This window comes from Corvus moneduloides, chromosome 7 (assembly GCF_009650955.1).
Source record: "Corvus moneduloides isolate bCorMon1 chromosome 7, bCorMon1.pri, whole genome shotgun sequence".
NCBI lineage: Eukaryota > Metazoa > Chordata > Aves > Passeriformes > Corvidae > Corvus > Corvus moneduloides.
The window spans coordinates 23,372,186-23,385,456 of NC_045482.1; the positions used below are offsets into that span (position 1 = coordinate 23,372,186).

Genomic DNA, 13,271 nt, shown 5'->3' on the forward strand with positions numbered 1-13,271 from the left:
AATAAAGTTTCCCTTCCTGCTCAAACCCGTCTGTGCCATCCTGATAGCCTTAGGAGAGCAGGAAGTTCAGTTTCCATCCTGTGTCTGAAGGCCACTCTTTCTTGGGGTCACTGTACTATTGGACGTTCTCCTGTGACTTCCAGAGGCAGTTGAGTCTCTGAAGGCCCACAGTGGCTGATATTTTTATCTAGCCTTCTGTAGACTTGATTGACAAGATCTATACTGTCTGGAGGCAGATGTCACAATGCATCCCACTTTCTCCCCTCTTCCTCAATCAGCATATGGCTGCTGCTCACTGTTCGTTTGGGGATCTCAGATCTTAAGTGGGAGTGAGCTCAGTCCTCAGCTTTGTCTGGGGGAAGAACTCTCAGAGAGCTGAGCCAGTAAACACAAGTAGGGTTTTTTGTCTTCATCTTGCCATTTAAGGAGCTTGTGTAAGTTCTGTCTTCACCTTCTATAGCTGCATTTTTCACAAAGGCAAGAGTCAAATTTGGAGTTACTGGACCAGATTGTTGATGTCTCTTCTGCTCAAGCTGATCCCCTGAGAAAACTCATCCCTGGAACTTGCTTTTCTGATCCTAGCCAAGCTGCACCTTTGCCACTCCAGTATCTGGGTATGTGTTGAGGGGCCTGACAAAGTGTGGACTGCCGGAACCAAAGGTTTTGCTTGTGTGCCTGTCCACAGCTCTTCTCAAGCTCTTTGCGCTTTTAATTTCAGAAGTGACTACTCATTTGCTTATCCTCTTTGCCATGTCTCTGCTGGTCTGTGCTCCCAGCTCAGCACTAGCCTCTTGGTCCCATTAACAGCTCCCTGCTTTTCTGCATTCCTTTGGCTGCTGTGCTGACGGGGAAGCTCATGTGCACTCCTGCAACCTGTCTCCTGCGTCTTCATGAAACACTTGCTTTGTTTTCGCTTAGCATTTTGTCCTGGTTATTACAGATTAACCCCTTTGTGGTGACTCCATGATCACAAATGCTTTGCTGCAGGGCCTCTTGCACCTGGTGCAGTGATTACATTAACTGGTCTCCTTGCATCAGCTGGGTGTGTGCAAGGGCTCCCCTGACACACTCCACCATCCAGCACTGCAGGCATCCCATTGCTGGCTGTGTAGGAGAGCTGGGGTTTGCAGGAAAGTGGAATACATACTGAACCAGCTGCAGATTATCTTCTGCCTGTCTCAGTTCTGATTATGCAGTCCCCCAGATGTGCTCTTAAACAATCTGGATTTTGCCTCTTCTTCCTCTCTCCTTTTATGGGTGCACTTGGCTCCAGCACTCAGCTGCTAGCACAGAGCAAGGCTGGTTTGAATCTCTGTTTCCCTGCCTGTGCTTGCCTGAAGCAGTCTCAAGTTGTATGTAGCTGAAAGGATTCCCAGGCTGGGGTGGCCACAGGGCTCTGGAGACAGGCTGCAGGCAGCCGTGGGCTCAGGCAGGCCATTGCCATGAGCCTGAAGCTACCACCACTCTTCCACAGGCACATACCAGCCCTGCTTTACTCTGCTGTTATCAATGAAAATGATGCCTTCTGCCATGGGTTTGGCTATTTCAGTGCTTCCTGCTGCATCTTTCTGCCCTCTAAAGCAGTACTGCCTTGAGCATACATAGCTTGTGGGTTAGCTGTCAGCCCCCTTGCACTGTGTCAAACTAGCAAAGCCTAGTGACTGGAGTGACTGGTCATTTACTTGTAGCAGAATATCCCTGCTGGCCTCATCTCCAGGGGACCTGAGGTGTAGCAGCAAAGGGCACATGTTCCTCATGGGTCATAGACCTGTCTGGCCAGCTTCATCCCTCCAAGGTGCCAATGATCCTTACCCAGCATACAGAGCAGTGTCTGGGGCCTGTGTAAAGCCTTTCCCTGTGGGCTGCCCTCCAGTTTGGCTGGCAGGGGAAGAGCAGCCAATTCAGGCTGTGCTCAAGTGCTGTACGTGGTGCTGGCAGAAGTCAGCACCCAGGAACTGTGCAGGACACCACAGCATGAGAGAGGTGAGCAGGGGCTGGGCCATATACCCCCCACTCCCCACACTGTGCTGCATGATCAAGTGGGGGAATAAAAGAGAAGGAGACTTTATTTTAAGGCCATCTCAGCCTTCTCTCAGCCTGTGATGGAGGGCATGGTCATTGCCCTTGGTGCTCTTGCGACGGAGTGTGCCTCTGCCTGTTATCAGAAGAAGGTTATTGAGCTAGTCACGGAGCTGTCCTGTATCAGGACAAACAGTCCCTAATAGAGCTGTCTGTCTGTTCCAGTGCCAGCCAGACAAGTTGTTTAATCTGGGAAGAGCGTGTTTGCTGCCAGGGATGCGTGTTGCTTACCTGCAGTGCTGCCTACCTGCAGTGCTGCCTGCTCGGCCCTGCTTGGAGAGGGTGGACCTTGCTTCCTCACCCCACTGCCAGGCACCAGCCAGGGTGTCCAGCCCCACCGTCTGCCCTACTACCATTGTCTCTGGAAGCAGAGGCAGTCCTAGCAGGGCCCAGCCCATCCTGCTGTATTGATCAGAGCAGAAACCGAGGCTGCTATCGAGAGCCAGACTGGGCCCTGCACCCTCCCTGCACCCTCTGGTAGCCAAGGCAGGGTCTGGCAGTGGAGTCTCAGAGGGTGCCTCTGTTGCAGCACTCTGCGTGAGCAGGGAGGGAGGAGCACTTGCTTGCACAAGCTCTTGCCATGTCCCTCCTGAGCTGCAGTGCTTGTCCCAGAAGTGGATGTTCTTCTTATCCCTCTGCTTACACTCCCCCTCAGCCACTATCTCCTTTTTTTACCAGCTCCCTTTGCTCTTGCTGGGCTGTGCAGCTGCCCTTCCATGGCTCTGCCCCACGACTCAGTGTTTTGGGGCTGATCCTGGCTTTTGCAGTTGGTGACGGTGCCCCTGTTTCCTCTGCAAAGCTGATCTTTGAGCCAGACCCCACAAGACCGCTGGTCTGTACATCCTTCCTGCCCACTATGCTCTGTCAGCCTCAGCTGATGTGGAAAGGGATGAGGGTGGGCAACACTCTTTGTCCATTGTTTTCTGTTACCAGATGGTGTGGGTTTTCCCTCTGCCCCAGGCTGAAAGGGTGATACCTCTGCAGGCATTTGGGTTTTGCAAGCTTAAGAAAAGGGTAGATTCCAGAAACACTCAGGGCAACATCAGGGGAAACTGGAGGGCTCAGACACACATCCTTCCAAAAATGCTGACAAGCACACTAATGCCTGTCCATGGGGTGTGTGACACCAGCCCCTGGGCCTGGCCCCCAAGGCAATCCCTGCCCTGCAGCCCAGGCGTGGGCTGAGCTGTGCTGTGCAAAAATGCTGCAGCAGTGGTGCCTGACCCCAGCCCAACAAGCAGCTTCATTCCGGCTACAACGGCTTCAGTTTGCGGTGCCTCAGAGGTCACACTCCCCAGTTTAATGTGAGGCTGGTGAAATAGGGGCTTGTTCTTAATGCGCTGAGCACCAGAGTCAAAGGGTCACATCGGTCCCTTACCCCTGGCAAACTGCTTGGCTGTCTGGGGTTGAAGCCAGGCTGGAGGCGAGCTTTCCAGGCTGGAAACACTTGAAAACAAGTGGTTACTGTGAGGAAAGCCACAAGGCACTTTAACTGCCAGGCAAGAGCAGGAGGTTGAACATGTGCTGCTTGACCTCTCCAGCATGCTGGAATGCTGTACTCATGCTGGCAGCCCCCTGCCCCGTTTCCACCTCTCCATGCTGCACTGCAGGTGTCACCTCCCTGCAGCTCTGGGTTTCATTTCTGGACCTGAAAGCTTGCCTACATTCTTCCAAAAGCTTGAGTTTCTGTGCTCAGCTTACCGTCTCCTTGCATCCACCTCTTCCTGTTTCTCCTGGCCTGGGATGGAGATTGTGACCAGAGTGTCTGTGCTAGATCTGGAACGCACTTTTCCCTTACAGAAATGTTAATGCCACAGTTGCACGCATGAGAACAGGATTCAATGGGAACTATTTCTTCATGTGCTGGTCAAATTCCCCTTAATTTGCTGCAGCTCTCCCTCCATAGGGCTTAAGGTGTCACCTGGGACTGACCCATCCATGAGTGGGGGCGAAGGAAGGAGTGAGCAAAAGAGCCTAAAGCAGGGCCCTTTTCCCCAGCCTGTTGGACACACACTTGCATCTCTGTCAGGATACAGAACACTGGTATGGGGGGCTCCAGCTGCCCTTCCATGTAAGAGCACCAAGCCTGTGCCCAGGGTGCTGGTATAACGCCATGGTGGCATTGCTGATTTAGGGAAGCTGCACAGCTGCTGCAGAATAACCAAAACCCCACTCTGGATGTGATGGCCACACTCCCCATACCTCTCCTTGCCCCAGCCTCATGGCCTCAGCCCTCCCAGCCAGCCCCGGTGCTGCACCTGCATGCCAGTTCATAGAAACCCTCCTGCAGAAGGAGCACGTGTTTCAGTAAGGAGAAGCAGTGTTTCGTGCGCTTACGCAGACACCAGCTTCCCCATGATGATTTGGGTTGTGCAAGACTGCTCACTGCTCGGCATCCCTCCTCATCCCCACACAACGGGGCCCAGGACATCATGGGTGTGGTTGGCCCAGTGTGGAGACTCAGCCCCAACAAAATTCCCACACAGCCAATTTTAGCGGTGCAAAGTGAGTGGCCAGGGTCCTTGGGTGAAAGGACAGGGCACGGCGCCAGGGTGGTGACTCAAAGCCACTGCTGCCATTATGCTGGCCTTGGCAGTGCAGTGGTGACTCTAAAGGCACATCTGGAGGTGCTGCATGCTCAGCCCGGTCCTGCTGCAGGAACCTAGCCTAGGACACGAGAAGCGGCACGGGCTTCAAAAGGCTTGAGGCACATAACCACCAAACAGGTACGTCTTGCTCTGCGTTCCCACCATGTGTGGGGCCACCTCTCCTCTGTGCCACGAGATCTCTCCTTTCTCCCATTCTCGCTCTCCACTGGGAGGGGAAGAACGCCGTAAGGAACAGGAAGTTATTGTGCGGGAGACTCTCATGGCCGGAGCGGGGGCTCCCTCTGCTAACCCTGCGGCCGGACTCACCCCTGAACAGCCCGCGGGCTGAGCCACACCCGCGGTTCGGAGCGTCCCCCTAGGGCGGGCAGGGAGCCTCCGTTCGCTCCGCTTCCCGGGAGCGGCCGCCCAGGAGCCAACGGCTGCGCGGGGCTCGGGGCGGACAGAGAGGGCCCGTCAGCGGGGGCTGCATGGAGCTGCTGGGGCGGGAGTCGCCTCTGGGCGAGTTTTGGCCGGCGCCGGCCCCTGCCCGCAGCTTTGCGCGGCCTCCCAAGCCGCGAGCGGGGAGGACCGAGGGCGGCACCGCCCGACGGGCGCAGGACGGGCCGGAGCGGGGCGGGACGGGGCCGCAGTTCCGCGCCGCGTGGCACGGCCGCTGCCCGGTGCCGAGCGGGACTCGCGGGGCGGAGATGCGGAGCGGGGCGGTCGGTGCGCACCGGCGGGCGGGCGGGAGCGGGGCGGGGCGGGGCGGCCCCGGGCCCCTTTGTTCGGCGGGAGGCGGCGGCGCGCCGCCCCGCCGCTTTGTCCGCCGTGCCGGCGGGAGCCGCTCGTCCCGGTGTGCCGTGAGTGGGGCCGGGGAGCGGGGGGCTGAGGGAGGAAGCGGGGTGGTGGGGCAGGGGGACGCAGGTGGGCAGGCGACGGTACCCCGGCGGCGGGAGCCCCAGCCGTGGCCTGGGGCCGCGGGCGGGAGGGATCTCGGGTCTGGGGGTCTCGGACAGGCGAGGGCAGCTGGGCTGGAGGCCCTCGGGGCGCTGGAGTCGGTAGGACCGGGGACCCTGGGTAGGCTGGGGTGGAGGGCTGGGTCCCCAGGGTGGCAGGGGTCAGTGGGACAGCGGTCCCCGGATGGGCAGGGGCCGGTGAGCCCCGGGCTGGGATGCCTGCTGCTGTGCCCCTGAGTAGGGGAAACCGGGGGTCTCAGACAGGGCAGGCGGGGGCAGAGGGGACTGGGAGCCCCACATGGGGGGACTGGGGTCGGTAGAGCTGAGGGGTAGGTGTAGGGCCCAGCCAAGGTATGAGGTGCTAGTCCTGACTCCCAGCGTGGCCGGGAGGCCCTGGGTGCCTGTGCCGCTTCGAAAACTGGGCTCCCCCACCTGGGTGGGGGACAGAGTGCAGATAGCTCTGTGCTGTCCTGGCCATGCCCACTGCTGCTGCCATCCCACGTTGCCAGCCATTCCCATGCCACACTTCAATGGCCACCATATGTTTTCGCTTTCCTTGGGTTTGCTACCTCCTGGAGCTGTCCTCCTGCCTGGTCCCCTCAGGTTGTTCTTCACCCTGGTGCCAAGACGGTGTGCTGCTAGAGACTAGGGGGTAAAGGCAGACACAAAGCATCCACCTTCCAGGGAGGTGGTGGGGGAGAGGGGCTCACACCTGGGAGACAGGGAAGCAGTGAAACCTTGTGGGGCATATGACCACAGGAGGAGCAAGAGCGTGTCCCCAGCATGGATGTTTGTGCTGGAGGGACCCTTTCTGCTTAGGTGAGGTTGGTCAGGAGGCTGGCTGAGCTTAGCGTGAAAGAGCTTCTTATTCTGGACAATAGTGGAATGAGTGCCGCATCAGTCATATCTGCAGGGACATGCCCTGGCCAGAAGTGATGGGATGGGGCTGGCAGGGGACGCTGGGGCCTCTGTGTGTACCCTCCGCTCTCCCTGGGCCACCCCTGCCACCTGCTGCCCTGGCTTGCATCATCTCATGCACAAGCTGCTGAAACCAGGGGTGGCAGTGGGTGTCTCCTCTTTCGTCTTCTTTGGCCGGGAAATGTGACATGGTCCTTGTAATTTCCTCCCCAGTCTCTGGTGTCAGCTGTTTTGCCAGGGCTTTGTGCAATTCCTTGGCTGCCCCACACTGCCCCTTGCTACCTCTGTCCTGCCTCCTGTTCTGTCCCCCCGCCAGCCCTTGCCGTGGAGCTGAAGGGTGTTGTGAACACTGGCCCCGTTGTGTGGGGATGAGGAGGGATGCCGAGCAGTGAGCAGTCTTGCACAACCCAAATCGTCATGGGGAAGCTGGTGTCTGCGTTGTGAACACTATGGGCTTTGGAGGCTGGGGTCCTGCAGGAGACAGTGCACAGCACTGAGGTTTGGTCAGGCAGTGATGCTGCATCTCTGCTGGCCCTCGGGGGAGAGCTCTGTGGAGTGAAGAGGACCTGGCTGATGAGCACATTGTGGGGGATGCTGCTCAGGGAACCTGCCCCCCTCAGCCAGGGCTCAGGGCTGGCAGCTGCAGTGGGCCAGTGGGGCTGCCATGTGTTGCCTTCCTCCAGCAGCCTGTGGACCCCCGTGGGAGAGTGTGGGTGTGGGTGCTTTCACAGGGTGTGACGCTGGTTGGGCACCTGCCCAGTGCCAGGTAGGCACTGTGCTGTGGCACTAGGGGAGAACGAAGCGGTTCTCCTCCTGCCTGTCCCCTCACAGTCCCCAGCTGGTGCTGCCCTAAACTGACGTGTTTGCTCTGGTTGTGACTGTGCTCACTCTTCCCCTAGATTTGTCCCTGCAGGCAACCAGGATGTCCCAGCCTTTGCCCGTGTCCCCTCCACCCACCCGGCTGGCAGCAGGGCAGGAGCAGGATGCAGATGGGAGCACAGGGAGGTGGTGCTGGGCAGGGGATGAAGTTTAGGGGAAGCAGCTTCCTGAGCAGGGCTGTGTTTGTGGATCTGTGGGTAAGGGAAGGAACATTGGTGCAGGAAGAGAGAGTGGGACAGAGCTGGGTTAGCAGCTGGTGGACTCCAGGGTCCTGGTGAGGTGCATGTGGCTTTGCTCAGTGCCTGTTTGCCTGCCCCTTCCCTGCAGGGTTTGAATCAACTGCCTGGTCAAGATGAGCTGGAGTTTCCTGACACGGCTCCTGGAGGAGATCAACAACCACTCGACCTTCGTGGGCAAGATCTGGCTCACTGTCCTCATTGTCTTCCGCATCGTGCTGACGGCCGTGGGGGGCGAGTCCATCTACTACGACGAGCAGAGCAAGTTTGTGTGCAACACGCAGCAGCCGGGCTGTGAGAACGTCTGCTACGACGCCTTCGCGCCCCTGTCCCACGTCCGCTTCTGGATCTTCCAGATCATCATGGTGGCAACGCCATCGGTGCTCTACCTGGGCTTTGCCATGCACCGCATCGCTCGCATGCCGGAGTCCTCACGGCGCCGGGCACCACCAGCCCGGCGGGTGCGCATGCCGGTGGTGCGCCGGGGAGCCGGGCGAGACTACGAGGAGGCAGAAGATGATAACGAAGAAGACCCCATGATCTTTGAGGAGATCGAGGTGGAGAAGGAGAAGAGCCCAGAGGGTGGAGAGAAGCATGATGGCCGGCGCCGCATCAAGCAGGACGGGCTGATGCGTGCCTACGTCCTGCACTTGCTGTGCCGGTCAGTGCTGGAGATGGTTTTCCTCTTCGGGCAGTACCTGCTGTACCGCTTTGAGGTGAGCCCCTCCTACGTCTGCAGCCGCAGCCCCTGCCCGCACACTGTCGACTGCTTTGTCTCCCGCCCCACTGAGAAGACCATCTTCCTCCTCATCATGTATGCCGTCAGCGGGCTCTGCCTCTTCCTCAACCTCTGCGAGCTCTTGCACCTTGGTGTGGGGCGCATCCGTGATGCCCTGAACCAGTCTGATGGCCCGCCACTCCCAACTGGCGACAGCCCTGCACCACAATACCCTAAGAAAAGCCCCCAGCCCCCCCCCCCACCTATCACTCGCTGAAGAAGGAGCTGCCACAAGCCCCACTGAGCAACGGCAAGCTGGACTACCGGGAGAGCCTGGCCCAGGGGCACTTCACCCTGGCTGGAGCTCCCCCGGTGCACGAGCTGGACCGGCTGCGTGAGCACCTGCGCCTGGCCCAGGAGCACCTGGAGGTTGGCCTTCCACCTGCAGCCCCCGCTGCGGCCCCCCAGTCCCTGCCCGCAGCAGCAGTCCCCGAGGGCCAATGGCACTCGCCGCCGAGCAGAACCGCCTCAACCTCGCCCATGAGAAGGGGACCGCCGCCTGCGACAGGACCACGGGTGAGCCAGGAAGGGGGATGGATCCGGCCCACTGGGGTGGAGGCATGGGAGGCTGCCCCAAGGGTCCCTGGAGAGAGGATTGCCATTCCCCCTGGGGTGTGGTGCTAACCTGCTTCTTGCTCCCCACAGGGCTGTGAGTGCCACGAGGGACAACAGCGGTGTCTGCCGGAGTGGCTGCACCGCCACCGTGGGATAGGTGTCCTGCCAGGAGCACAGGGTAAAGGATGCCACACGCCTGCCCAGCAAGTGGTCTGGGCAGCCCTGTCCCGGTGGACAGCAGAGGGGTCGGGGCCATGGGGGTTCATTCCTACTTAATTTTCAAAAAGGGAATATCTTATTTTTGTACGTTTTTATAAACTCATCGATATGTGCACCCTGGCATTTTTATACGCCATCCCAGTCTCCACTCTGGGCCTGTGCCCCACCATCTCCTGTTTCACCCCCTTTTCTTCCTCCCATACTCATTTTCCCCAGCATGTTGTCCTCACACCTCCTTGTGCCCCCCATGCCCTCTGCCACCCATGGCAGCACCGGCTGGTGCTGTGCATGTGCTGGTGATTTTGGTACTGGCCCCTGAGGTGTGGAGACTTAGGGGAGTAGGCTGGGGGGTCTCGGCTGGCCGGGCCAAGCTGTGGGACAGGAGGTGCTGGGCTGGCATTACTCTTGAGCGGGTGGTAGGGGTCCCAGTGGCGCTGGCTGCCAGAAAGTTGACTTTGTGGCCTGGGGGGCCATGCTGCGCAGCATCCTGGCATGGGGCTGGCCTGCTTGGAAATGTCTGTGCAGAGGTCAGGGCTGTCCTTCCCGCTGCCTCCTCCCTGTCCCTGGCAGCCGCCCTTTGCACCAAAACTTGTCTCCTCCCACTCCAGCTTGCAGGGCTGGGACCCCCTGCACGGAGCCAGACCCTGGCCTCACAGTGTGGGGACGTGGTGCCCCGAGCTGGGCTCGGCTGGGAGCCAGTGGAGCATTCCTCATCATCTTCAGCCTGGTCACATGGGCGACTTTTGTAGCGTTGTTTTTTTACTCGGAAATGATTGTCATGCTGTTTTTCTTTTTTTTTTTTTTTTTTAATATCTATATTAGTAAAGGCTGAAGACATTTTGTACCCAACTGCTGCATCCGCTTGTTGGGGAGGAAGGGGTGGGAAGGGAATCCTGTGTGTCTGGGCTGACGCTGCAGTGCGTGCCTCGGGACCTCCCTGCTGCCCAGGGTGACTCAGTTGTTCCTGCCGTGCGGAGGCGGCTGCGGCCAGGGCAGCCTTTGTCATCCTGGTGGAGAGGGATTGCACTGGCCACATTCCTATTTGGCCCTATCACTGTTGAGGGGCCAGGTGAAGGGCTTTCCTCTGCCTCCCCATCCTCCCATCATCCCCATGTCTCCCCAGCCCTCTGCTGCCCCTGTTCCTGCACAACCTGTTGCCTGGAGCAGAAGGGATGTTACTCTGCTCTACACTCCCCTGCCTGGGGCAGGATCAAACCCAGCCACCCTGTACCCATTTTGTCCAGCATACTCCAGTCCCCTCTCTGGTACCCCAAATCAGAGCTGGATGCCTCTAACAGTATTTGCCCATCCCCTCATTTCTCCACCTAGAAGCCCCCAGGGTGGTCATATCCCATTGCACAATTGCATGCCACCTCCGTGGCTGCCTCTGATGGAAGCTGGTGTTTCCAGGCTGCTTTAGTAAAGGGAACAGGTTTATTTCGCTCATCCCATTAAGCTTTCCAACAAGCTTTGCTGCCAGGAGAGGACTCGCCTGTGGTGCCACGTGTGCTGCCAGCCCTGCCACCAGTGTGAGGTCCCGGCACGGGCTCACCCAGGCACATCCTGATCCTGGCACAGCAGCCTGGCCCTGCCTGGAGCACAGGGAAGCTGTTTAATTCTGCAGCAGGAGCAAGACACCAATCTTTGTGGGGGGCCAGAACTGGGGGAGGGAAGCAGGTGGGGAGAGATGAGGGCTAATCTGGTTGCAGACAGCAGCCTGGCTCTCGCCGGGCAGTGATGCCTTTGCTGCAGGCTGTGCCTATCCCTGCCCTGCCATGCCCTGATTTGCTCTGAGCTGGGACTGGCCCTAGGGCAGGTCTGGCAATGTGATGGTACCTGGGCCAGCCCAAAAATCTGGCTTGTACAGGGGAGGGTGGTGCAGCCCAAACTGCCCCATCCCAGTGGCCAGGGTTCCACTGGGAAAGCAACTCCTCCTGGGTGGGATCACGGTCCGGGGCTGGGCTGCAGGATGCCCTAGACACAGGTGCAGTCCTGGGCCAGGATGTTGGGCACCGTCTCGTACTTGAAGGAGTAGCCGCCATCAGAGGTGGTGCGGACGCGCAGGGAGCGCATGGTGCCGGGCAGGGCAGCGCAGCAGAGCTGCACACCCAGCCGGTGGCTCAGCCCGTGGCCTGCAGCGCAGCTCCCGTGGCAGTAGTGGAAAACAAAGCTGCTGGGATGCACGATCCACTTGTCCCAGCCCAGCTCCTCGAAGGAGATGTTGAGGGAAGCCCGGCGGCAGTTGGTGTGGGCAGCCAGCTCCTCCGATGGGCGCTGCAGCAGGCTCAGGGCGGCCGGGGGACCAGGGCACGGCAGAGCGACGAGCCCTCTCACTGCCCTTGCCCGGGTGGTGGCCACTAGGAAGGGCATCTTGTCCCCTCGGCCAGGCAAGGGCAGCCAGGGCAGCGCACCAGGAGCACGAAGAGTGGCTGTGAGAGCTGGGGCAGCAGCACCGGGCCAAGTGAAACACTGTCCATGCTCGGGTTGTCTGCTTCCGCCATGGCCGTCACCGGCACCCGGCCCTGTGGCGACAGGGTCAGCACATCAGGGGTTGAGTGGTTGGGGGCAGCCGAGGGGCCGTGTAAAACCAGAGCTGGGGCAGAAGTCACCACACGGCTCAAAGTGTGTGCCGAGGGCTGGAAGAGGTAGGTGAAAATCCCTTCTTCTTCCAGCAGCTTGTCTTGGCTGTGTGGGCTCACAGGGAACATCTGTGGGGGGGAAAAGATGATCAGGGTGTGTGCCCAAACCTGGGGAGGATCCCCAGTGCTGGATGGTGGGTGGGATGTGGCAGAGGTCCCTGGAGTGCTGGCAGGGTACCTGGCTGCCGGCATAGGCTGTGGCAGGGTGCAGGGGAGCTGATGTTTAGTGCTGTGCCCAGCTTCTGTGCTGTGCCCCACAACTCATCCCTGCTATGCCCTAGGCTGGCCCATTACTGTCACCCCTGTCCCCAGTATCCAGCCCCACAGCTGGTTATCTTGCCCATTTCCCCCAGAGTCCATATCATGCCCTTTCCCCCAGGATCCAGACCCATAGCTGGTCATCCTGTCCCCTTCTCCCATCCTCTGCATCCTGAGCATCCCTCAGCATCCTGGCCTATCTCCCAGTCCTGTCCCATAGCTAGTCATCCTGCCCTCTTCCCCCAGCATCCACATCCTATCCCATCCCCCAGCATTCTGCCCCATCTCCTGCTGTCGTGCTTTATAGCTGGTCATCCTGCCCCATACTGTAGCATCCTGCCCTGTCCCTTAGTATCCCATCCCATTTTCCAGTATCCTGCCCCATTCCCTAGCATCCCACCCTATTCCACCCTGCTCCTCAGCTCTCCCCATGTCTCCACATACTGCCTGGCCAGCTGTTTCCCAGCCTCTCAGCACCCTCTTGTGCTGTCTGTCCCTCTGCTGTGTCCTGGGCTGTTCTGCCTGTCCCTGCCTGTCATACCTTTCCGTCTCCTGGCTCTCCACCAAATCTCACTCATGCCCATGTCCCAGCCTGGCATACCTTCTTCCCCTTCTCCCACAGACCACCACATCAGCCTCTCCATCCTTCAGCATCCGCATTGCTCCAAACCCTCACCCTGCTTCACCCTTCTGCCCTCTGTCCCATCAGGATGTTCTCACCTGTGGTAGGGAATAAGATCACCTGGGAGGTGTCCTCCAGCTCCTCTGGCTCCGCTTCGGTGTTTTCAAGGACATCTCTCCGGTGTACCCTCCTTGCTTCCATCTGTGGCTCCTCCTGGAGAAGGGGGGGACTCAGGTGTTCCAGCACCCGAGCCCGCACCTTGGCCAGGATGAGCTGCCGGTCGGCACCCGCCCCGGTGCAGCTGGCCAGGGCGGCGGTGGGCAGCATGGCAGGCAGCAGGTGCAGGAGGAGCAGCATGACCGTGGGGCACACAGCAGGGTGGTGGCTCGGGGGGCTCTGCCGCGGGCTTCTGCCTGCCTGCCCAGCCCGTCTGCCCACTGTGCTCCCCCCTGGGCAGGGTGGCATTGAGATCTATCTGACACTGACGCAAACGTCTGCTCGCCGTGAATATTATCTCTGAGCTGTGAAAGCGCTGAGACGTCTG

The 13,271-nt window shown here is 59.5% G+C and overlaps 2 protein-coding genes across 2 annotated transcripts; one reads left to right on the forward strand and one right to left on the reverse strand.

The window, feature by feature from the left end:
• Positions 1 to 5,437: 5,437 nt before the first annotated feature.
• Positions 5,438 to 9,087, forward strand: LOC116446911 (gap junction gamma-1 protein-like). The gene is given in 6 exon segments (XM_032115384.1): positions 5,438 to 5,527; positions 7,748 to 8,612; positions 8,615 to 8,803; positions 8,805 to 8,879; positions 8,881 to 8,950; positions 9,080 to 9,087. Coding segments are annotated over 5 exon segments (1,182 nt in total). The 5' UTR covers positions 5,438 to 5,527; positions 7,748 to 7,772.
• A 1,533-nt stretch (positions 9,088 to 10,620) lies between these two features.
• On the reverse strand, positions 10,621 to 13,255 carry INHA (inhibin subunit alpha). Its single transcript, XM_032113670.1, is given in 6 exon segments — positions 10,621 to 11,506; positions 11,508 to 11,551; positions 11,554 to 11,592; positions 11,595 to 11,889; positions 11,891 to 11,916; positions 12,826 to 13,255. Coding segments are annotated over 6 exon segments (1,095 nt in total). The 5' UTR covers positions 13,193 to 13,255; the 3' UTR covers positions 10,621 to 11,182.
• Between the last annotated feature and the right edge of the window lie 16 nt (positions 13,256 to 13,271).